The 27,844-nt window shown below is 46.9% G+C and overlaps 1 protein-coding gene across 2 annotated transcripts in view; it reads left to right on the top strand.

The window, feature by feature from the left end:
• Positions 1-27,844, top strand: part of LOC136633265 (CUGBP Elav-like family member 3-A) — an 81,318-nt gene that overhangs the window by 38,477 nt on the left and 14,997 nt on the right. Inside the window, exons 3-12 of one of the 2 annotated variants that reach the window (XM_066608863.1) lie at positions 11,668-11,716; positions 15,824-15,952; positions 17,920-17,999; positions 21,603-21,758; positions 22,455-22,614; positions 22,773-22,922; positions 23,022-23,087; positions 24,263-24,361; positions 24,442-24,585; positions 24,679-24,814. In XM_066608863.1, the coding sequence (XP_066464960.1) occupies positions 11,668-11,716; positions 15,824-15,952; positions 17,920-17,999; positions 21,603-21,758; positions 22,455-22,614; positions 22,773-22,922; positions 23,022-23,087; positions 24,263-24,361; positions 24,442-24,585; positions 24,679-24,806 (1,161 nt within the window). In that variant the 3' untranslated portion in view covers positions 24,807-24,814. The remainder of the gene's footprint in view (positions 1-11,667; positions 11,717-15,823; positions 15,953-17,919; positions 18,000-21,602; positions 21,759-22,454; positions 22,615-22,772; positions 22,923-23,021; positions 23,088-24,262; positions 24,362-24,441; positions 24,586-24,678; positions 24,815-27,844) is intronic. The other variant, XM_066608864.1, reaches the window with a different exon arrangement.

The following is a 27,844-nucleotide window of genomic DNA, read 5'->3' on the forward strand; positions in this document are numbered from 1 at the left end:
CTGGACAAATAATCCATTAGCTGGATTAACATCATAAACGTATGTGACTCCCCCCACACACGCATACCCATCCAGACACATCACCCCCAAACCTGTGCCGCCCTGTGCAGTCCTACCCTGATGTAAATGCCAGACGACCAAACATGAACAGAACCGTGCTGCCTTTAATATCCCAATCTTAACAGAGCTATGCCTACACACCCTGATCCTACGAGAGCTATACCACTCTAAGTACCGCGATCCTACCAGAGCTATACCACTCTACACACCCCAATCATGCTAAAGCTATACCACCCTACACACCCCAATGCTACCAGAGCTATACTACACTACACCCCCCCAATCCTACAAGAGCTATACCACCCTACACACCGTGATGCTACCAGAGCTATACCACTCTACACACCCCAATCATACCAGAGCTATACCACCCTACACACCCCACTGCTACCAGTGCTATGCCACCCTACACACCCGGATCTTACCAGAGCTATACCACCCTACAAACCCCAATGCTACCAGAGCTATACCACCCTACACCGCCGATGCTCCCAGAGCTATACCACCTTGCACACCCCGATCCTACCAGAGCTATACAACCCTACACACACCAATCATACCAGAGCTATACCACCCTAAACACCGCGATGCTACCAGAGCTATACACCCTACACACCCCGATCCTACCAGAGCTAGACCACCCCATAAAGCTTGATTCTCCCAGAGCTATACCACCTTGCACACCCTGATCCTTCCAGAGCTATACAACCCTACACACATCAATCATAACGGAGCTATACCAACCTACACACCCCAATCCTACCAGAGCTATACCACCCTACACACCCCAATGCTACCAGAGCTATACACCTTACACACCCCGATCCTACCAGAGCTAGACCACCCCATAAAGCTTGATGCTGCCAGAGCTATACCACCTTACACACCCCAATCATACTAAAGCTATACACCCTACACCCCTATGCTACCAGAGCTACACCACCCTACACCCTGATCATACCAGAGCTATACCACCCTACACACCCCGATTCTATCAGAGCTATGCCTTCCTACACACCCCGATCATATCAGAGCTATACTACCCTACACACCCAGATGCTACCAGAGCTATACCACCCTACACACACTAAACCTACCAGAGCTATACCACCCTACACACCCTGATCATACCAGGCCTATAACACCCTACACACCCCAATGCTACCAGAGCTATACCACCCTACAAACCATGATGCTGCCAGAGCTATGCCACCTTACACACCCCAATTATACCAGAGCTATACACCCTAAACACCCTGATGCTACCAGAGCTATACCACCATAAACATTCCGATGCTACCAAAGCTATTCCACCCTACACACCCCGATCATACAAGAGCTATACCACCCTACACACCCCAAAGCTACCAGAGCTATGCCACCCTGCACACCCCGATCATATCAGAGCTATACCACCCTACACACCCCGATGCTACCAGAGCTATACCACCCAACACACCCCGATGCTGCCAGAGCTATACCACCCTACACAACCCAATCATACCAGAGCTGTACACCCTACACACCCTGATGCTACCAGAGCTATACCACCCTACACACCCCGATCATACCATAGCTATACCACCCTACACATTCCGATGCTACCAAAGCTATTCCACCCTACACACCCCGATCATACCAGAGCTATACCACCCTACCCTACACACCCCAAAGCTACCAGAGTTATGCCACCCTGCACACCGCAAACATACGAGAGCAATACCACCCTACACACCCCGATGCTACCAGAGATATACCCCACTACACACTCCGATGCTACCAGAGCTATGCCACCCTGCACACCCCGATCATACGAGAACTATAGCACCCTACACACCCCGATGCTACCAGAGCTATACCACACTACACACTCCAATGCTACCAGCGCTATGCCACCCTACACACCCAAATCATACCAGAGCTATATCACCCTACACACCCCGATGCTACCAGAGCTATACCACTCTACACACCCTAATCATACCAGAGCTATACCACCCTACACACACCACTGCTACCAGAGCTATGCCACCCTACACACCATGATCTTAACAGAGCTATACCACCCTACACACCCCAATGCTACCAGAGCTATACACCCTACCCCGCCGATGCTCCCAGAGCTATACCACCTTGCACACCCCGATCCTACCAGAGCTATACAACCCTACACACACCAATTATACCAGAGATATACCACCCTAAACACTGCAATGCAACCAGAGCTATACCACCCTACACACCCCAATCCTACCAGAGCTATACACCCTACACCCCCGATGCTTCCAGAGCTATACCACCTTGCACACCCCAATCCTTCCAGAGCTATACAACCCTACACACCCCAATCATACCAGAGCTATACACCCTAAACACCCTGATGCTACCAGAGCTATACCACCATAAACATTCCGATGCTACCAAAGCTATTCCACCCTACACACCCCGATCATACAAGAGCTATACCACCCTACACACCCCAAAGCTACCAGAGCTATGCCACCCTGCACACCCCGATCATATCAGAGCTATACCACCCTACACACCCCGATGCTACCAGAGCTATACCACCCAACACACCCCGATGCTGCCAGAGCTATACCACCCTACACAACCCAATCATACCAGAGCTGTACACCCTACACACCCTGATGCTACCAGAGCTATACCACCCTACACACCCCGATCATACCATAGCTATACCACCCTACACATTCCGATGCTACCAAAGCTATTCCACCCTACACACCCCGATCATACCAGAGCTATACCACCCTACCCTACACACCCCAAAGCTACCAGAGTTATGCCACCCTGCACACCGCAAACATACGAGAGCAATACCACCCTACACACCCCGATGCTACCAGAGATATACCCCACTACACACTCCGATGCTACCAGAGCTATGCCACCCTGCACACCCCGATCATACGAGAACTATAGCACCCTACACACCCCGATGCTACCAGAGCTATACCACACTACACACTCCAATGCTACCAGCGCTATGCCACCCTACACACCCAAATCATACCAGAGCTATATCACCCTACACACCCCGATGCTACCAGAGCTATACCACTCTACACACCCTAATCATACCAGAGCTATACCACCCTACACACACCACTGCTACCAGAGCTATGCCACCCTACACACCATGATCTTAACAGAGCTATACCACCCTACACACCCCAATGCTACCAGAGCTATACACCCTACCCCGCCGATGCTCCCAGAGCTATACCACCTTGCACACCCCGATCCTACCAGAGCTATACAACCCTACACACACCAATTATACCAGAGATATACCACCCTAAACACTGCAATGCAACCAGAGCTATACCACCCTACACACCCCAATCCTACCAGAGCTATACACCCTACACCCCCGATGCTTCCAGAGCTATACCACCTTGCACACCCCAATCCTTCCAGAGCTATACAACCCTACACACCCCAATCATACCAGAGCTATACCACCCTACATACCGCGATGCTACCAGAGCTATACTCCCCTACACACCCCAATCCTACCAGAGCTATACCACCCTATGCACCCCAATGCTACCAGAGCTATACACCCTACACACCCCGATCCTACCAGAGCTATACCACCCTACACAGCTTGATGCTGCCAGAGCTATACCACCCTACACACCCCAATCATACCAGAGCTATACACCCTACACACCCCGATCATATCAGAGCTATACTACGCTACACACCCCAATGCTACCAGAGCTATACCACCCTACACACCCCGATCATACCAGGCCCATACCACCCTAAACACTGCAATGCTACCAGAGCTATACCACCCTACACACCCCAATCCTACCAGAGCTGTACACCCTACACCCGATACTTCCAGAGCTATACCACCTTGCACACCCCGATCCTTCCAGAGCTATACAACCCTACACACACCAATCATACCAGAGCTATACCACCCTACACACCGTGATGCTACCAGAGCTATACCACCCTACACACCCCAATCCTACCAGAGCTATACCACCCTACACACCCCAATGCTACCAGAGCTATACACCATACACACCCCTATCCTACCAGAGCTATACTACCGTACACAGCTTGATGCTGCCAGAGCTATATCACCCTACACACCCCAATCATACCAGAGCTATGCACCCTACACCCCTACCCTACCAGAGCTATACCACCCTTCACACCCTGATCATACCAGAGCTATACCACCCTACACACCCCGATGCTACCAGAGCTATGCCTTCCTACACACCCCGATCATATCAGAGCTATACTACGCTACACACCCCGATGCTACCAGAGCTATACCACCCTACACACCCTGATGCTGCCAGAGCTATACCACCCTACACACCCCAATTATACCAGAGCTATATACCCTACACACTCTGATGCTACCAGAGCTATACCACCCTACACACCCCGATCATACCAGAGCTATACCACCCTAAACATTCCGATGCTACGAAAGCTATTCCACCCTACACACCCCGATCATACAAGAGCTATAACACCCTACACACCCCAAAGCTACCAGAGCTATGCCACCCTGGACACCCCGATCATACCAGAGCTATACCACCCTACACACCCTGATGCTACCAGACCTATACGACACTACACACTCCGATCATACCAGACCTATACCGCACCCTACACACCACGATGCTACCAGAGCTATACTACCCTACACATTCTGAAGCTGCCAGAGCTATACCACCCTACACACCCCAATCATACCAGAGCTATACACTCTACACACCCTGATGCTACGAGAGCTATACCACCCTACACACCTCAATCATACCATAGCTATACAACCCTACACATTCCGATGCTGACAAAGCTATTCCACCCTACACACCCCGATCATACCAGAGATATACCACCCTACACACCCCGATGCTACCAGAGCTATACCACCCTACACACTCCGATGCTACCACAGCTATGCCACCCTGCACACCCCGATATTACTAGAGCTATACCACCCTACGTACCCCAATGCTACCAGAGCTATACCACCCTACACACACTAAACCTACCAGAGCTTTACCACTCTACACACCCTGATGCTACCAGAGCTATACACCCTACAAACCCCAATTAAATCAGAGCTATACTACCCAACACACCTCCTGATCTTACCAGAGCGAGACCAACGTACACACCCCGATGCTACCAGAGCTATACCACCCTACACACCCCAATGCTACCAGAGCTATACACCCAACACACCCTGATCCTATCAGAACTATACCCCCCTACACACCCCAATCCTACCAGAGCTATCCACCCTTCACACCCCTGTCATACCAGAGCTATCCACCCTACACACCCCGATCATACCAGAGCTATACCGCCCTACAAACCCCGAAGCTACCAGAGCTATACCAACCACTCAAACGGAACCTACCAAAGCTATACCACCCTACACACCCCAATGCTACCAGATCTATACCTCCTCCACACACCAATTTTACCAGGGTTTTACCACTCTACACACCCGATCCTACCATAGCTATACCGCTGTACATACCCTGATCCTACCAGAGCTATACACCCTACAAACACCAATTATACCACAGCTATATCTCCCTACACTTCCCTATAATACCAAAACCATAACACCCTATACCCCCTAATCATACCAGAGCCATAGTGCACTATATACCCTAATCTAACCAGAACCATACCGTCGTACACACGAATATACTTCCAGAACTGTTCTGCCCTGTACACTGCTATAATACCAAAGTAATATCACCCTACACACCCCGATCCCACCAAAGCTATACCACCCAACACAGCCTGTTTGTACCAGAGCTACATGGCCCGACACACGCCTATACTATTAGAGCTAAAATGCCCTACACAATGCTATACTGATAGAGCCATACCACCCTATACACCCCGATCATACCAGAGCTATACCACCATACACACTCCGATCCTACCAGAGCTATGCTATCCTACACACCCTGTTCATACCAGAGCTATACCACCCTACACACCATGATGCTACCAGAGCTATACCATCTTGCACACACAAAACCTACCAGAGCTATACCACCCTACACACCCAAATCATACCAGAGCTATACCACCCTACACACCCCGATGCTATCAGAGCTATACCACCCTACACACACTAAACCTCCCAGAGCTATACCACCATACACACCCTGATCATACCAGAGCTATACCATCCTTTACACTCTGATCATACCAGAGCTATACTACCCTACACACCCTGATGCTACCAGAACTATGCCACCCTGCACACCCCGATCGTACCAGAGCTATACCACCCTACACACCCTGATGCTACCAGAGCTATACCATCCTACACACACTAAACCTACCAGAACTATACCACCCTACACACCCCGATCATAGCAGAGCTATACCACCCTACACACCCCGATGCTACCAGAGCTATGCCACCCTGCACACCCTGATCATACCAGAGCTATACCACCCTACACACCCCGATGCTACCAAAGCTATACCATCCTACACACTCTGATGCTACCACAGCTATGCTACCCTGCACACCCCGATAATACTAGAGCTATACCACCCTACATACCCTAATGCTACCAGAGCTATACCACCCTACACACACTAAACCTACCAGAGCTTTACCACCCTACACACCCCAATGCTACCAGAGCTATACACCCTACAAACCCCAATCACATCAGAGCTATACTACCCAACACACCTCCTGATCTTACCAGAGCGAGACCACCCTACACACCCCAATGCTACCAGAGCTATACACCCTACAAACCCCAATCACATCAGAGCTATACTACCCAACACACCTCCTGATCTTACCAGAGCGAGACCAATGTACACACCCCGATGCTACCAGAGCTATACCACCCTACACACAATAAACCTACCAGAGCTATATCACCCTACACACCCCAATGCTACCAGAGCTATACACCCAACACACCCCAATCCTATCAAAGCTATACCCCCCTACACATCCGAATCCTACCAGAGCTATCCACCCTTCACACCCCTGTCATACCAGAGCTATAGCACCCTACACACCCCGATCATACCAGAGCTTTACCGTCCTACACACCCCGAAGCTACCAGAGCTATACCAACCACATAAACTGAACCTACCAAAGCTATACCACCCTACACACCCCAATGCTACCAGATCTATACCTCCTCCACACACCAATTTTACCAGAGTTTTAACACTCCACACACCCGATCCTACCAGAGCTATACCGCTGTACATACGCTGATCCTACCAGAGCTATACACCCTACAAACCCCAATTATACCACAGCTATATCGCCCTACACTTCCCTATAATACCAAAACCATAACACCCTATACCCCCTAATCATACCAGAGCCATAGTGCACTATATACCCTAATCTAACCAGAACCATACCGTCGTACACACGAATATACTTCCAGAACTGTTCTGCCCTGTACACTGCTATAATACCAGAGTAATATCACCCTACACACCCCGATCCCACCAAAGCTATACCACCCAACACAGCCTGTTCGTACCAGAGCTACATTGCCCGACACACGCCTATACTATTAGAGCTAAAATGCCCTACACAATGCTATACTGATAGAGCCATACCACCCTACACACCCCGATCATACCAGAGCTATACCACCATACACACTTCGATCTTACCAGAGCTATGCCATCCTGCACACCCTGTTCATACCAGAGCTATACCACCCTACACGTACTAAACCTACCAGAGCTTTACCACCCTACACACCCCGATCATACCGGAGCTATACCACCCTACACACGCCATTGCTTCCAGAGCTATACCACACTACACACCCCAATGCTACCAGAGCTATGCCCCCCTACACACCCAGATCATACCAGAGCTTTACCACCCAACACACCCCGATGCTACCAGAGCTATACCACCCCACACACACTAAACTTACCAGAGCTATACCACCCTACAAACCCCGATCATACCAGAGCTATACCACCCTACACACCCCAATGCTACCAGAGCTATGTCACCTTGCACAACGCGATCTTACCAGAGCTATACCACTCTACACACCCCGATGCTACCAAGCTTTACACCCTACAAACCCCAATCATACCAGAGCTATACTACCCAACACACCTCCTGATCTTACCAGAGCGATACCAACGTACACACCCCGATGCTACCAAAGCTATAACACACTACACACACTAAACCTACCAGAGCTATACTACGCTACACACCCCAATGCTACCAGCTATACACCCAACACACTCTGATCCTATCAGAGCTATACCCCCCTACACACCCCAATCCTACCAGAGCTATCCACCCTACACACCCCAATGATACCAGAGCTATAGCACCCTACACACCCCGATCATACCAGACCTATACCGCCCTACACACCCCGAAGCTACCAGAGCTATACCAACCACACAAACAGAACCTACCAAAGCTATACCACCCTACACACCCCAATGCTACCAGATCTATACCCCCTCCACACACCAATTTTACCAGAGTTCTACCACTCTACACACCCGGTCCTACCATAGCTATACCGCTGTACATACCCTGATCCTACCAGAGCTATACACCCTACACACCCCGATTATACCACAGCTATATCTCCCTATACTTCCCTATAATACCAAAACCATAACACCCTATACCCCCTAATCATACCAGAGCCATAGTGCACTATATACCCTAATCTAACCAGAACCATACTGCCGTACACACGACTATACTTCCAGAACTGTTCTGCCTTGTACACTGCTATAATACCAGAGTAATATCACCCTACACACCCCGATCATACCAAAGCTATACCGTCCTACACACCCCGATCCTACCAGAGATATACCTCCCTAGACACGCCTTTACTACTAGAGCTATAGTGCTCTACACACTCCTGTACTACTAGAGCCATATCATCCTACACAGCACCATCCTACCAGAGCTATAACACCTAACACACTTCTATTATACACCACACGCCCCGATCCCACCAGAGATATACCGCCCTACACACACCTTTACTACTAGAGCTATAATTTCCTACACACCCCTATACTACTAAAGCCAGCCTTATTCTACCAGAGATATATTGCCCTACACACGCTTTTTCTACTAGAGCTACAGTGCTCTACATATTCCTATACTACTAAAGCCAAACCACACACAACCCGATCCTGCCAGAGATATACTGCACTACACCCCCTAATCCTACCAGAGCCATAGTGCCCTACATACCTCAATCTTACCAGAACTATACCAACCTACACACGACCCTATACATCCCCAATACTACCAGAGCCATACCACCCTACACACCCGATCCTACCAGAGCTATACCGCTGTACACACCCTGATCCTGCCAGAGCTATACACCCTACACACACCGATTATACCAGAGCTATATTGACCTACACTCCCCCAAAATGCCAAAATCATAACACTCTATACCCCCTAATCATACCAGAGCCATAGTGCACTATATGCCCTAATCTAAGCAGAACCATACTGCCCTACACACGGCTATACTTCTAGAACTGTTCTGCCTATAGCACTATTACTGTGAGGGGGACACTGAGTCATAATATCAGAGTCATATCACCCTACACAGCCCGATCCTACCAGAGCTATACCACCCTTCATCCCCCAATTGTACTAGAGCCATACCACCCTACACACCCCAATCCTACTAGAGCTATACCACCCTACACATCCTGATCCTACCAAAGCTATACCACCCTACACACCCCGATCCTACCAAAGCTATACCACCCTACACATCCTGATCCCACCAGAGCTATACCACTCTAGACACCTCGATCCTACTAAAGCTATACCACCCTGCACACCCCGTTCCTATCAGAGCTATACTGCCTTGGTGATAAGAGGCACCAGAACTGCCTGCTAGCTGATTACCCATTTTCCCTTTTAGAATAGATGTACGTTTTTGGGGTGGTCGGGGTAACAATGTAGAATATCTTCAGCTGGCATTACTCTATTCGGACCCTGATGGTAAATATCCAGAGTGATTATCCAAAATAATTAGAGCTGAGCGTTCCACGGTGGGGGGCGGGGGTTGGCGTTGGGGGAGGGGTGCAGGTCTTTAATTACATCTCCTGTGACACCTTCCTGTTATTCTGAGTGTTAATTAAACCCATGGACAGAAATAGCAGATGTGAGAGAGGTTAATTTACAAGTTTCCGACATGATGTGACACCTCATGCACTGACACCGATACACTGTGACTCCATGCGATACTTTGTACACTGCAAGTGCAGAACAATGTCACGTCTCATACTCTGACACAGTGTGACATGTGAAACCCCGATTGATACTGTAGTTTCAAAAAGTGTAATACAATGCAACAACTCATACACCAAGACTACTCTGAGCGATCACTGCATTATGACCATCCACTCAATAAAGGGCTGCTCCAGTTTTTTGGGCGATCACGGCTGTCAGACATCATAGAACAGATTCCACAAGGTGGTGAACATCCTCCACACTCTGCTCACTCCGTGCCCGCTGCAACGTTTCTGTCCATTGTTGCACATTTAGGAAATAAGTGGGAGCAGATCTCACGGCCTTTTACAGCAGATCATAAACATGATCAATGGGGTTACAGTTCGATGAGTTTGGGGAGAATTCATTGTCATGTTCCTCCAACCACTCTCTAACAACCCCAGCTCGATGACACGGAACGTTGTCCTGGTGAAAGATGGCGCTATGCGGAAGGTCAGCTAACAGGTCCCTGTAGTGTTCAACATTCAACATCGTGGTAAGATGGCCAACAGTCCCAGGCCGTGCCACCACCACCACTTGTCTGCTAAACCCCCAATGGTGTGCCCATGGGATACGGCTTCATGCTGTTTATGCCACATGCAGACTCGGCCATCCATATGGTTCAGCAGGAAATGGGACTCTTCACTACAGACGGCCTTCTGCCGGGTGTCCAAGGTCCATTGACATTTTTCCTAGACCCATGTGAGGTCTTGTCGGTGATGACATAGGGTCAGCAGTGTCACCCTTTGGCTGCTGAACCCCAGTTGATGCAAGGTACACCACATGGTCATTGTGGAAATTTGTCTGACTGTTGTACTTGGGGTCAGTTGGTCCATTGTGGCACATAAATGCTGGGATACCAGACATGCCACCCGACTCTCATCTCTGGGGTCAACCACATAGACCGCGGTTGGGGAACAAGCGTAACTTTTTCATAAATACTGGCATCACAACTTCGGGCACCAACAACCTGCCTGTGGTCAAAATCACTCGTCACCACGTTTACCCATGAGTGCCAAATGTTGTCTTCTGCTGCAAAGAGGAGAGATCGGCACCTTATCTGAGAGCAGATCGTGAGGGGGCCATCATGTAGCACCGCATTACTGGTCACAGGATGTCACGTACCAGCTGCAATGTGTAATACAATGGGCTTTCTTGTACACTGATCGTGTGACACTGTCCTCCGCTAACGGTGTGATACAATACTGTATGATATGTGACTGTACATGTATGACTTACTCATTCTCTGTCTTTTTCTTTCTTTCTTCTTTTCCAGATGAATCGGCCAATTCAGGTGAAACCTGCAGACAGCGAGAGTCGAGGAGGTAGGAGACAAAGCCGTAAGGTCACGTCAGGCGGGGCGGACCCTCCGCACAAAAAATCCACTGCATTTACAGTAGCAGCAAACTGGATGAGATTTTCAAAGTATTCTCCACACATTGTGGGAAAAATGTGCACAAAATCTGTGTGAAAATTGACCTTTGATGTGGATTTTGGCTCCACAGGTGTCAATTGTAGCAGCGGGTCTATGGAGCAGATTCCACCTCTTCAAATGAGTGGGTGAATTCCACCCCAAAACACACAGCAAGTGATGCAGATTTTGCTGCAGACACTCTGCGCCCCATGTAACTATAGCCTCAGGGTGGTTTCACACCCTGGATTCCACACCAAAATCCACCTAACATCTGGATCGCTGCAGATTTGCAGATGTCACATTTTTCAGATCATTAATCACACCTGAATGTCTCTACCTACACCTGTGGCTCTCTGTCCATTCCTGTATCTGTATACCTGTATCTCTACTTAACACCTATATGTCCATACTTAAAATTTAGGGTACTGTCCCTTGTAGCAGTCACTGCATGGCTGGGTTGCATTTTGGTTGCAGCAGCAATGCAGCCAGGAGTCCCGATATGATGCAATTCCATAAAACTTGCTAACAAATGAAGTGTTCACTGGCTGCAGGTTGTTAATAGCGATTTGCCTAAAACCCACGCGGTCATTAATAACAGCCAGTGTACACTTCATTCATTAGCAAGTCACGCAGACTTGGACCACAGCAGGACCCTTGGCCACATCACTGCCTCAACAAAGACACGTTCTGCCCATGCCAAGGCTCAGCCAATTACTGCAGTGCTCGATAAATCAATCACAGCCATTCAATGCGATGGCTGTGATTGGTTCATCAAGTGCTGGCTCTGATTGGCCACGGTGCTCGAGAACCAATTACAGCCAGCACTCCCTGGAAGCGGCGATTTTGAACCTCCAAACCAGGAAGCGCTTGCTGAAAACTACAAGCAAGTCTGGCGGAGATGCAGAGGAGACGTGTGGCAGAGCTGACAGTGCCTCTTAGGTGATGTATTCTTTTTTTTTTATGCAGGTAGGACTTATTTTAGGACTCAAACAGTGGGATTTCCTACTATAAAAGTTGCATTGCACCGCAAGAAAACTGTGTTTTCGTGCAATGCAGCACATAGGAATGGTCCATAGGGAAATATGGGCTACAAAACCTCGTAAATCACAGCTGTATAGAGCATGCTACAATTTTGTATCCTCGCAATATAGCAGGCTACTAAACATCGCCCATGTGAAGGAACACACTGGAAAGCACGGGCTTCACATACACGTGATTTGTAGCGATGTCGCATCGCAAGAAAATCGGACGACTTTGTCGCCTGTGCGAAACCGGCCTTACTCTCATATTTATCTTTCTACCCTCACCTGGTTCTCTACTCTCACCTGTGTGTCTGTACGCTCTTCTTTATGTCTCTACCCTCATTCATACTAGTTCCTGAGTGCCGCACACCTGTTCTTATTGTTGGAGTGCATATAGAAGATCGGTGGGTCAACGGTCATTGTGTTGCTGGCACCTAGCATTGCTTTCTCCCCCACTGAGTGAATGATTGTGGTGTGCCGCTGGCTGCCTATTTGCTTCTTCTCTACCCTCATCTGTGTGTCTTTACTCTCAATTTTTATGTTTCTACCCTCAACTGTATTTAGTCTGACCTCTCCGTCATGACCTTACCGCCTTGGGTGTCCCTTAACGGTTTCGCTCATGGCGTCATTGAGGTGCTCAAGCTCCAGCATCACGGCAAGGTAACGATCCTTTGCAAGAGCAAAGAAAACCAAGAAGGCAAAAAGGTTGTCTGCTAAGACACTGGAAGTAGCCCAAGAAAGAAGGAAAGCAAAAGGAAACAGTGATAGGCAGAGATATGCTCAAATAAATGCACAATTCCAAAGGTTAGCCAGAAAGGATAAGTACCTATTTCTAAACAAGCAATGCATGGAAGTGGAAGAAGACAATAGAATAGGAAAGCAAAAATGGGCATGATCAAAAACAAAGATGGCAAGGATCTAACAGAACCGGAAGAGATCAAAAGAAGGTGGCGAGAATATACGGAAGATCTGTATAGGAAGGATAGTAATATGGAGGATAGCTATGACGGTGTGGTGAGACATTCTGAGGGGTGAGGTTGAATGGGCCTTAAGAAGCATCGCTAATAACAAGGCAGCAGGAGACGACGGTATCCCAGTTGAACTGTTTAAAATCTTTAAAGATGATGCAGTCAAGGTAATGCATGCCATATGCCAGCAAACAGGGAAAACACAAGAATGGCCATCCGATGGGAAAAAAGGGAAACACTAAAGAATGCTCTAACTATCGCACAGCCATAATAAATTGTGGCAAGTTCTTGGTGGTATGGGGATACCAAGTCACCTTGTATGCCTTCTGAGGTATCTGTATAACGACCAAGTAGCAACAGTAAGAACAGACCATGGAACAACAGATTGGTTTCAGATTGGGAAAGGAGTACGGCAGGGGTGTATACTCTCACCCTACCTATCCACCTTGCATGCAGAACACATCATGCGACGAGCGGGCTTGATGAATCCAAGGCTGGAGGTAAAATCCCTGGAGAATCATTAACAATCTTAGATAGGCAGATGATACAACTTTGATGGCTGAAAGCGAGGAGGACCTGAGGAGCCTTATTACCAAGAAGGTGAAAGAAGAAAGTGCAAAAGCTGCAGTTAAACATAAAAACTAAGATTATGGCAACCAGATTGATTGACAACTGGCAAGTAGAGGGAGAAAACGTGGAGGCAGTGGCAGACTTCATATTTCTAGGCGCAAAGATTACTGCAGACGTGGACTGCAGCCACGAAATCAGAAGACGTTTACTTCTTGGGAGGAGAGCAATGACCAATCTCAATAAAATAATCAACAGCAGAGACATCACACTGACAACGGAGGTCCTCATAGTTAAAGCAATGGTATTCCCCATAGTAACCTATGGAAGTGAGAGCTGGACCATCAGGAAGGCTGAGCGAAGGAAAATAGACGCTTTTGAACTGTGGTGTTGGAGGAAAATGCTGAGAGTGCCTTGGACCGCAAGAAGATAAAACTAGTCCATACTCCAGAAAATAAAGCCAGGCTGCTCACCGGAGGGAATGATATGAAAGGCAAAACTAACGTACTTTGGCCACATAATGAGAAGACAGGATACCTTATAGAAGATGCTGATGTTGGGGAAAGTGGAAGGCAAAAAGAAGAGGGGCCGACCAAGGGCAAGATGGATAGATGATGTCCTTCCGGTGACGGACTGGACCTCGGTGGAGTTGGGGGTGGCGACAGCCGACAGGAAGCTCTGGCATGGGCTGGTCCACGAGGTCACGAAGAGTTGGAAGCGACTGAGCGCATAAACAACAACCCTCAACTGTGTGTCTGTACTCTCATCTCTATTCTCACCTGTGTGTCTTTAGTCTCATATTTATATTTCTACTCTCACCTGTATGTCTCTTCCCTCACCTGTATATCAGTACCCTTATATTTATGCTTCTACCATCACCTGGGTCTCTACTCTCACCTGTGTGTCTGTAGTCTGATCTCTATGTCTCTACCCTCACCTGGGTCTCTACTCTCACCTGTGTGTCTGTAGTCTGATCTCTATGTCTCTACCCTCACCTGGGTCTCTACTCTCACCTGTGTGTCTGTACTCTGATCTCTATGTCTCTGCCCTCACCTGGGTCTCTATTCTCACCTGTGTGTCTGTAGTCTGATCTCTATGTCTCTGCCCTCACCTATGTCTCTACTCTCACCTGTGTGTCTGTAGTCTGATCTCTATGTCTCTACCCTCACCTGGGTCTCTACTCTCACCTGTGTGTCTGTAGTCTGATCTCTATGTCTCTGCCCTCACCTGGGTCTCTATTCTCACCTGTGTGTCTGTAGTCTGATCTCTATGTCTCTACCCTCACCTGTGTGTCTGTACTCTCATATTTATGTTTCTACCCTCACCTGTATGTCTGTACTATCATATTTATGTCTCTATTCTCACTAGCATCTCTTTACCCTCAACTGTATGTCCTAACTTATATCTCACCTATAGCCATATACCTTGTCCATAACTCTCGCCTTTTCTTTTTGCACACAGAAGACCGTAAGCTGTTTGTAGGGATGTTGGGGAAGCAGCAGACAGATGAGGATGTCCGACGAATGTTTGAACCTTTTGGAAATATTGATGAATGTACTGTTCTCCGGGGACCAGATGGGACTAGCAAAGGTACTAATGTAGCATTAATTATGCATTGTACTACACCTGTCACTGTGTACTGTACCTATCATTGTGTACTGTACCTGTACTGTGCCAAAACTTTACCTGTGTACTGTACCGATCATTGTGTATTGGACCTGTACTGTGCCAGACCTTTACCTGTACTGTACCTGCTAGTATATACTGTACCTGTCACTATATACTGTACCTGTCATTGTGTGGTGTACCTGTACTGTGCCAGACCTTTACCTGTACTGTACCGATCATTCTGTACTGTACCTGTACTGTGCCAGACCCTTACCTGTACTGTACCGATCACTGTGTAGTGTACCTGTACTGTGCTAGACCTTTACCTGTACTGTACTGATCACTATGTAGTGTACCTGTACTGTGCCAGACCTTTACCTGTACTGTACCAATTATTCTGTACTGTACCAAATCTTTACCTGTACTTTACCGATCACTGTGTATTGTACCTGTACTGTGCCAGACCTTTACCTGTGTACTATACCGATCACTGGGTACTATACTTGTCCTTTTGTACTGTACTTGTACTGTGCCAGACCTTTACCTGTACTGTACGTATCACGGTGTACTGTACCTGTACTGTGCCAGACCTTTACCTGAACTGATCACTGGGTACTGTGCCAGTACTGTACCAAATCTTCACCTGTACTGTACCTGTCATTGTGTACTGTACTTGTACTGTGTCAGACCTTTACCTGTACTGTACTGATCACTGGGTACTGTACCAGTACTGTACCAAATCTTTACCTGTACTATACAATCACTGGGTATTGTACCTATACTGTGCCAGACCTTTACCTGTACTGTATCTGTACTGTAAATCTAGGGTGTACTGTGCTTCACCTGTACCTGTCACTGTGTCTGTAACAGACCTTTACTGTTTATTTTACCTGCAGTGTGTACTGTATGCTGCTCTCTGCCTGACCTTTACCTGTACTGTGCTTGTTCTGTGCATTATGCTTGTTATTTGTGTAACCTGCCTATATACTGTACCAAACTTATACTCAGGGATGGATAGGCTGCATTCTCAGTGATATCACTGCTCCTCTCTATTAACTGGATAGACTGCATTCTCCGTGATGTCACCGCTCCTCTCTATTAACTGGATAGACTGCATTCTCAGTGATGTCACCGCTGCTCTCTAGTGAATGGATAGGCTGCATTCTCAGTGATGTCACCGCTCCTCTCTATTAACTGGATAGACTGCATTCTCAGTGATGTCACCGCTGCTCTCTAGTGAATGGATAGGCTGTATTCTCAGTGATGTCACCGTTGCTTTCTAGTGATGGATCGCTGGCATTCTCAGTGATGTCACCGCTGCTTCCTAATGAATGGATAGGCTGTATTCTCAGTGGTGTCACGGCTGCTCTCTAGTGAATGGATAGACTGCATTCTCAGTGATGTCACTGCTGTTCTCTAGTAACTGGATAGGCTGCATTCTCAGTGATGTCACCTCTGCTCTCTAGTAACTGGATAGGCTGTATTCTCAGTGATGTCACCGTTGCTCTCTAGTGATGGATAGGCTGCATTCTCAGTGATGTCACCGCTGCTCTCTAGTAAATGGTTAGGCTGCATTCTCAGTTATGTCACCGCTGCTCTTTAGTGATGGATAGGCTGCATTCTCACTGATATCACCGCTCCTCTCTAGTAACTGGATAGGCTGTATTCTCAGTGATATCACACTTGCTCTCTAGTGATGGATAGGCTGCATTCTCAGTGATGTCACCGCTGCTCTCTAGTAAATGGTTAGGCTGCATTCTCAGTTATGTCACCGCTGCTCTTTAGTGATGGATAGGCTGCATTCTCAGTGATGTCACCATTGCTCTTTAATCTGTAATGTAATGACTGCTTCCGCTGTGTATTTGCCCCGCGGCGGCCATTCTTGTGACTGTCCTGTGATTACTGTTGTGTGCTGTGTTGTGTAGTAATGTGGTATCTCCCACACTTAGGTTGTGCATTTGTGAAGTTTCAGACACACACAGAGGCACAAGCGGCCATAAACACGCTACACGGGAGTCGGACCCTGCCGGTAAGTTACGCCATGTTCTGCATTGTGCTCTGTGATGTTTTTGTGGGCAAAAGAGGAAATACAGAAATAAAAAATAGCCATCAGAAGAGCTGGCAGAGTTCGGGGTTACTGGGCGTTGTGATCACTGCTGCTGGGCAGGGTCACTGTGCACAATCAGTTTACACTGATGTGCTGAGGATGAAGACAAAGGGTGCCCCCTGGTGGCTGAGCATGAGCAGTATCTTCTTATATGTGCTTGGTTTTATAGAACGAGTATACCAGGGGTGTCAAAACTCATTTTCACTGAGAGCCACATCAGCCTTATAGTTGCCTTCAAAGGGCCGATTGTAATTGTAAGATTGTATAAGTAATACTGTCCCCCATAGTTGCCCCAGTAGTAATATTATCCTCCATAGTTGTCCCAGTATTAATAGTGGCCCAGTAGTAATAATGACTCCAGTAGTATGAGTGACCCCCATAGTGGCCACAGTAGTAATATTAATACCAGTAGTAATAGTGACCCCCATAGTGGCCCCAGTAGTTATAGTGACCCCCATAATGACCCCAATAGTAATAGTAAACCCCATAATGACCCCAGTCGTAATAGTGACACCCATAGTGACTCCAATAGTAATAGTGACTGTAGTAGTAATAGTGACACCCATAGTGGCCACAGTAGTAATAGTAATCCCAGTAGTAATATCGACCCCCATTATGGCTCCAGTAGTACTAGTGACCCCCATAGTCACCCCAGTAGTAATAGTGACTCCAGTAGTAATAGTGACACTCATAGTGATTCCAGTAGTAATAGTGATTCCAGTAGTAATAGTGACTCCAGTAGTAATAGTGACTCTAGTAGTAATAGTGACACCCATAGTGGCCACAGTAGTAATAGTAATCCCAGTTGTAATAGTGACCCCCAGAATGGCTTCAGTAGTAATAGTGACCCCCATAGCGACCCCAGTAGTAATAGTGACCCCCCCCTTCAATGTGGCCCGAGTAGTTATAGTGTCCTCCATAGTCGCCTCAGTAGTAATAGTGTCCCCCATAGTTGTCCCATTAGTAATAGTGGCCCCAGTAGTAATGGTGACCCCCATAGTGGCCCCTGTGGTAATAGTGACCCCCATAGTGGTCCAGTTGTAATAGTCACCCCCATAGTGACGCCAGTAGTAATAGTGACCCCGATTGTCATCCCAGTAGTAATAATGACCCCCATAGTGGCCCCAGTAGTAATAGTGGCCCCCATAGTGGCCCCAGTAGTAATGGTGGCCCCCATAGTGGCCCCAGTAGTAATAGTGGCCCCCATAGTGGCCCCAGTAGTAATAGTGTCCCCACTAGTAATAGTGACCCCAGTAGTAATAGTGTCCCCCATAGTAGCCCCAGTAGTAATAGTGGCCCCCATAGTGGCCCCAGTAGTAATAGTGTCCCCACTAGTAATAGTGACCCCAGTAGTAATAGTGTCCCCACTAGTAATAGTGACCCCAGTAGTAATAGTGTCCCCCATAGTAGCCCCAGTAGTAATAGTGTCCCCCATAATGGCCCCAGTAGTACTAGCGACCTCTCTATTGGCCTCTGGCTGGGCAGCATCCCTAAAGGCATTCAGCTAGCCTACAGCTCTGGTCTGATGGCAGTGGCTTCTGAGTCTGTGACCGCTGACCTCTCCCCTTGGCATCTGCCCTGTGTACAGGACTGCACATACAGACACTGCAGGGGAGAGGTCAGCAGTCACAGTCTGCACTGTCACTGGAAACGGAGTGCCTGTTAGGATGCTGCACGCCCAGAGGGCTATTTAATATGAGCTGCCGGGCCGAGACAGCCCGTGGGCCTTGTGTTTGACATTTGTGGAGTAGACTCTGTTACATTGTGTAGTATGGCATGTGCGGTGCTGCATAATGTAACAGTGCAATATACGCTGTATGCTTAACATACTGTATACATTGTGCTGTACATGTGAGAGTACTCTGTGTGGTACACATATAATATGTCAGTACGATCTGTGCAGTACATGCTGTATTTACCATGTCAGTACACGCTGTGCACTACACATGTAACATGTTGGTGTACCATGTGAACTACATATATAGCATGTCAGTATACTCTGTGCACTACACATGTAACTTGTCAGTCTACTCTGTGAGGTACATGCTGTATATAACATGTTGGTATTCTGTGCTGTACACATATAACATGTCACTATATTCTGTACACTACATATATAGTAACATAATACTCAAGACTGATATAAGACAAATGTCCATCCAGTTCAGCCCGTTCATGTTGTATATTACATGTCAGTCTACTCTGTGCAGTACACACTGTATATAACATGTTAGCATTCTGTGTTGTACACATATAACATGTCAGTACACTCTATGCACTAAACATGTAACATGTCAGTCTATTCTGCACTCTGTGTACTACATATATAGCATGTTAGTATACTTGTGCTACACATGTAACATGTCTGTAGATTATGTGCTGTACACATGTAATATATTAGTATACTATATATATATATATATATATATAGCATGCTAGTATGCTCTGCGCAGTACACATATAATATGCAGTATACTCTGTGTACTACATATATAACATCATTCTACTCTGTGTACTGCATATATAGCATGTCAGTATACTCTGTGCACTACACATGTAACATGTCAGTCTACTCAGTGTGTACATATAACATGTTATATTATTCTGCACTGTATACATATAACCTGTCTGTATACTCAGTGTACTACATATATAACATGTCAGTATACGCTGTGCACTAAACATGTAACATGTCAGTCTGTTCTGCAATCTATGTACTACATATATATCATGTCAGTATATGCTGTGCACTACACATGTAACATGTCAGTCTACTCTTTGCAGTTCATGCTGTATATAACTTATTGGTATACTCTGTGCGCTACATATGTAACATGTCAGTATGTGCTACAAATGTGACATGTCAGTATACTCTGTGTACTACATATGTAGCATGCAAGTATACTCTGGGTACTACACATGTAAGTTGTCTGTATATTCTGTGCACTACATATATAGCAGTACATATATAGCATGTCCGTATACTCTGTGTACTACACTTGTAACATGTCAGTATACTCTTAGAACGACATATATAGCATGTCAGTATACTCTGTGCACTATATATGTAACATGTCAGTCTACTGTGTGTGGTACATGCTGTATATAATATGTTGGTATACTCTGCACTACACATGTAACATGTCTGAATAGTCTGTGCTGTACACATGCAACATGTCGGTATACTCTGTGAACTAGATATATAGCCTGTCAGTATTCTCTGTTTACTACATATATGGCATGTCAGTCTACTCTCTGCACTACACATGTAACATGTCAGTCTACTCTGTGAACTACATATATAACATGTCAGCCCACTTTATGAAGTACACATGTAACATGTCAGTCTACTCTGTGCAATACATAGATAACATGTCAGTCCATTCTGTGCACTACATATATAACATGTCAGCCCACTCTGTGCAGTACACATGTAACATGTCAGTCTACTCTGTGCGCTACATAAGTAACATGTCAGTATACTCTCTGCTGTCCACTTATGCCAATATGCTCTTTGTTATGCAGGGTGCCTCATCCAGTCTGGTGGTAAAGTTTGCAGACACGGAGAAGGAGCGGGGTCTCCGTAGGATGCAGCAGGTGGCCAATCAGCTCGGCATGTTCAGTCCTATTGCCCTCCAGTTTGGAGCATATAGCGCTTACACACAGGCAGTAAGTGACCAGGTGAATTCATTGCTCTCTTCTTGTCTAGCAATTATCTGTGTACAACTGTATGACATCATCACTGTGACATCATCAGCTCCTTCATGTGTGTAATAATTGTTTGCACGAGTGACTGTTCTGTATGACATTATCAGCTTCAGTGACCTCATAGTAATCACTAGCCTTTCTGTGACAAATGTACATTTTCTCTCACTGATAGACTTCTTAGGCACCTCATCATCCCCAGTGACCCCATGATCCTAAGTGATATCACCGTCTCCTCACCATCCTCTATGACTTTAACACCCCTAGTGACATCACTATTACCTATTATGTCACTTTCCCCTGTGACCTTTCTATGCCATTAGATCTCACCATCGCCTATAACCTCACTATTTCTTATGACCTCACCATGTTCAGTGACCTCACTTTCTCCCTTTATCATAGCATTCCCAGTGACCTTACCATCTTCAGTGACCTCATCACCTACAATAGCCTCACCATCTTTAGTGGCCTCACCTTATCCTGTGACCTTACTATTCCTATTGACCTCACCATCCTCCGTGATCTCATCCCCAGTAACCACACTATCCCCATGACCTCATCTTCCAGAGTGATCTCACCATATGTCATGTTGTGTTGACTTCTTTCCATTTTGCACCTTCTTTTTGGTGAGGGTATTATGTCATGCTTTTTTCTGTTCTTGTGCCCCCTTAGCTTATGCAGCAGCAGGCCGCCCTGGTGGCCGCACACAGCGCTTACCTCAACCCCATGGCTACCATGGCCGCTGTCCAGATGCAACAAATGGCGACAATCAACCCCAATGGAATCATAGCCACACCCATTACACCAATCACGCCCATCACGTCCTCGTCAGGTGAGACTCAGCGATGGGTTGGAGGTCGCACTGTGTCCACCATCAGGATCCTCGGCCTGATGATTGTAGTTGGCATGTTGTGTACTGTGGGTTGGTGAGTCGGGCGCAGTTCAGTAAGCAACCGGGTCCTCATCTTGTTACTGTGATGGCCTCTGCAGGTACCAGTACCCCACCTGCACTTGCTGCCACTCCAGTATCTGCCATTCCTGCCACGCTGGGGGTTAATGGGTACAGCGCAGTGCCCTCTCAGAGCAGTGTACAGCCAAGCTCGGAGGCTATTTACACCAACGGCCTGCACCCCTACCCAGGTAATACCAGTATGTATTCTGCTTCTACTTAGAGTGGTCCGGAAAGCGGATCCCTCAGTTTACAAACTCTTCATATGTCTCATGGTCCTTTACTTTCAGCTCAAAGTCCGGTTACCCAGCTGGACCCTCTACAGCAAGCCTACGCCGGCATGCAGCATTATACAGGTGGGTAACACTTGAAGGAATTGTCCAGTTGCAGGGCTGCCCCAAGCGTTATACTGCCTGACGTAAAGTATGAAATTGCACCGCTCCCCCGCATGACCCCCTCAAAATAACACTCTTTTTAGAGGCATTGAATGCGCCAATATACAAGATACCTAACACATATTTGAACCATTGAGCCTATCTGAATTGACAGAGTAATAGTGTCCCCAGTAGTGACCTCACTAGTAATAGTGACTCCCATAGTAGCCCCAGCATTAATAGTGACCCCCATAGTGGCCCCAGCATTAATGGTGACCCCCATAGTGGGACCAGTATTAATAGTGATTCCCATATTGGCCCCAGCATTAATAGTGACCCCCCATAGTGGCCCCAGCATTAATAGTGACCCCCATTCTGGATCTCCAGCCAGGCAGCAACCCCACAAGCATTGCGCTAACTCTGTCCACAGCTCCCTCTGTCATCAGAGTCTGTGACCCCTGACCTCTCCCCTTGGCGTCTGCACTGTATACAGGCTGGCATCTGCGTGCAGGAACGCAGGTGCCAGGGGTAGAGGTCAGGCGTCACAGCCTCTGAGGGCAGTGTGCTGGCTGCAGAGTGAGTGCAATGCTTGTGGGCTTGCTGCCTGACCGGCTTGCCGCTGGCAATTATTTTCTCGCGGCCATTAATATGGCTGAAAAAAAAGAAATCCTGGCCAAGTGGCAACCTGCCATCCCACTGAGGTTCTGCAGACTGCCGCCTGAGGCAGCAGGCTCAGGTCACCTCATGGAAGGGGCACCTCTGTCTGGTTGAAAACTTTTGATGGCCTATCCGCAGGACAGGCCATCAGTAGACCAGCGGGGGTTTGACACCCGGCTGCTAATCGTCTGTTTGCCGGCCCATAAGGCTCTGTTCCTGCTGCAGTGGCCAAGCATTCACTTTAATGGGAACTTTATTTGTAATACCAAGCCTGGCCACTGCAGAGAGAGTGGGGCTGCAGAAATCAGCTATGTGCAGAAGAGCGCAGGCTCGGTGAACAGCTGGTAAGTGGAGGCCCAAGGTGTCAGGCTTCCCCTGATCTACTATTGGCCATCAATAATTTATAACTGGACTACCCCTTTAGTGTAGGCCATGTATGTATGGGGGGTCATTGTTGTGGGATTCATGCCATCGGTGTCCTCTCTTATGTCTTGATGCAGCTGCCTACCCAGCGGCCTACGGTTTGGTGAGTCCAGCATTTACGCAGCCTCCACCCTTGTTACCACAGCAGCCTCCGCAGCAGCAGCAGCAGAGGGAGGGTGAGTGGCATCTGTCCAGTGTGTGGCGCTCTAGACACAGTTGTGTGCAGCCATAGAGTAACCTTATTGTATCTGTCCAGGTCCAGAAGGCTGCAACATATTCATCTACCATCTGCCCCAGGAATTCACAGATTCGGAGATTTTACAGATGTTTCTGCCATTTGGAAATGTCATCTCCGCCAAAGTGTTTGTAGACAGAGCCACCAACCAGAGCAAGTGTTTTGGTAAGTGTCAGTGGCCACCTGGCCCTGGGCTCCTGCGGGTGAGCATTGCCATCTATGTGGATCTCATCTCATGTTTCTCACGTTCACTTGCAGGCTTTGTAAGTTTTGACAATCCCGGCAGCGCCCAGGCTGCTATTCAGGCCATGAACGGTTTTCAGATTGGCATGAAGAGGCTCAAAGTACAACTAAAGCGACCAAAAGACGCCAACCGGCCGTACTGAGGGCTCAGGTGGGTGTATAAGACAAAGAACCAACCTAGGGGTCAACAGACCTCAGTAGGTACGGTCTGTGGTACTGTCTGGGCATATAAAGATGACCTACATACCAGCAGAACCTACTGCCCGCCACGCTGTGAGTTCGTGTCAGCCCTGTGTGTCTCCTACCATATACCCAGTCATCAGTTTCCTTCTGTCTGTGAATATTTCACTACCTACTTCCTATACAAAGACATGGCGCTCAGGAGGATCCCAATCCCTGCTGGTTTTATCACACTAGAGTAAGCTATTAGTTATTTATACTATGACATGGTGATCAAGTGATCCCAGTTTAGAGAATGGACAGTGATCTGCTTCTATTAATGTAGAATGTGGAACAAGGATCTCAGATACTGTAGTTGTAGTTATCTAGGAAATGGCCTAGTAATCTGGAGCTCTAGGAATAGGTTGTAGCGCAGTCACTCCTGACTCCATATGATCCTGTTTATCTAGAATGGAACAGTGATCTACTGAGCCCAGCTCGTTTTGTAAAGCAACACTGTAATCTAGAGATCTCAGAACCTTAATTCAGACCATGACTCCATTGGTTATTGACACCACTCAGCCCCATTATATTTAGAACATGGCACACTCACCTAGGGGTCTTCACTCTGATTAGTTTGCTATGTGACACAGTGATCAAGTGATCACGCATAGTCCCAGTAATCTCGACTATAATACAGGAATCTAGTGATCTCATCTGCTTTATTAATCTCAACAGTGGCTCAATAATCTGCCCTCCTCTATCCTATTAATCTAAACTACAGCACAGTAATCTAGTGATCTCATGTGTTTTATTCATCTAGGCTATAGCACAGTAATCTAGTGATCTCATGTCTTAATCAAGACTGTAGCAAAGTAATCTACTGATCTCAGTTAAATCTTCTAGGATCATCATTTATAAGTGATGCTGTACCTGCAACTCCCCTTATAATTATGTTATCATAGAGCAGTGGATCCTAAGAGAGACAACTCAGAGCAGTGGAATCTAACTGATCACAATGATCTGTTCTTACATAAGTCTTATTCTTTGCGTATGAGAGTTATTCAGAGATCAAATGAAACATTTCACGTAAAGGTGAATAGATTTAAGAACATTATATATATTAACCACATGACCAAAAAAAAAACCAGCTTCTCTTTTTCTGCCACTTGTAACTCGCCCACCTGGTGCCAGGGTCCAATCAAATCATGAGACGACTCTGTCGCTTTGACCTAGCATCCATTGGCTGCCCTGGAACCTGTAGCACCACCCCTTGTAAGTTGCATCCGTTGGAATGACTGTGTTGTATTTTGAGACTCCTTCCTAATAACCTCACCCTCCTCCCTCCTGTAAGCCCCGCCCATGAGGAGCGGCTCCAAGGGAGATCTCTGTTTTGTATAGGATGCATGGAGTGCTGTGGAAATATGGAGTTGATGTGCTGTGCAATATTGATTGTCTCTCTAGGCTGTAAAGGGACGACATGGTGGGTGACACCCTTTTATAATATACCCACAATACTAGATAAATCTTCATATTAGAAGGGGTAACATTAAAACAAGTCGGTCATCATTAATACTTGTGGATAATGGCCTAAACGGAGATTTCTCTAAAGATCTATCACAAGATTCCTAAATCAAGTTATCAGCCTTCTGAGAGAAGATCCTTCCCACCTGTGACCTCATGACAGTAATTCCTGTGCCCTGCAAGATTAGTGTTTTCATAGGGTCAACAGATCTTATAGAAACCACTCTACTTTCCTTTTTTATGTTCTTGTTGTCGTGTTCCTCTGATAACACTGGTTTGTTTGGGTGCAGAAGTTATTGTCATTGGGACTTGAGGAGAAGTGATGGAACTTCTGATAAGGCCGCTCTCACACCAGCATTAGGGTCAGTTCAGGGTTTCCGTCTCTCTGCTCCATTTTTGGAGGAAAGAAACTGAAATAAATCGGAAAAAAACATCAGGTTTTTTTCCCCTATTGATTTCAATAGGGTTTAAAAAAATGGAAGGCAAATGGAAAGGCTTCTGCTTGCTTCTATTCCATCAGGTTTCCGTTACTTTGGAGAGAAAAAAAACATTGTAGACTGCGCTATTTTCCCGTCCAAAAAAACGTAAACCTAACAGAACGGAAGCAAATTGAAGTCTTTCTGTTTTTTTTTTTTCAACTCCATTGAAATTAATAGTGAAAAAATAAGTGTTTTTCCATTTTATTTTAGTTTCTCCTCCAAAGATGGAGCAGAGAGACAAAAACTCTGAACTGACCCTAACATTGGTGTGGCAGCAGCCTAACTCAGTTTAGGAATAAAATGCTTTGTAAGATGGATTGGCCTGACATCACCGGGATGGTTTGAGGGGAGGGGGTGGTTGGGGTTTGTTTTCAGCCTTTGCTTCCTGTTCATTTTGTGGCTGCATTTTATAAAAGGGGTCACCTGCCTTCACTGTGACATGTATGAGGACTGATCATTTGTGACCAATTACTGATGTTCCCCTCCCTGCCATCTCTCTGTGGACCCCAATGTGCTGATGTAAAGTCTTGGCAATGCTCGATGTGGTCTGTGCACTATGAACTTCTGCTTCAGCTGTTTTCCATCATTCATTGTCTGTGGTCTCCTCCCCTCCAACCTCCTTCCCCACATCCAGACCACTTTACGGGTAACTCAGAAGACCAACCTAGGGTGAATCTGATCCCTGACCATCCTTGTAAGGCAGCGGAAAAGCATGGTGGACTTCTCTCTATAACTTTAGAAGACTCATTAGCTTTTCCTTTGGCCAGTAGCATTGTAGCTCCATCCAAGATATATGTTCATTATATACTATGTTGACAAAAGTATTGAACACACATAAAAGGTAATGAAAATCGAGTTATTTATTTTTTTCTCCCCACATTTTTCTATATGGTGTTGGGCCACCTTTGGCCTCAAAAACTGCAGTAACCCTCCGTGGCCACTTTCTACCAAATTACCATAAATGTATGGAGGGATTTGCACCCATTGCTCCAGAAGAGCTTCAGATAGTGATGCGGGGG

The sequence above is a fragment of the Eleutherodactylus coqui genome, chromosome 6 (genome assembly GCF_035609145.1).
Source record: "Eleutherodactylus coqui strain aEleCoq1 chromosome 6, aEleCoq1.hap1, whole genome shotgun sequence".
Classification (NCBI taxonomy): Eukaryota; Metazoa; Chordata; class Amphibia; order Anura; family Eleutherodactylidae; genus Eleutherodactylus; species Eleutherodactylus coqui.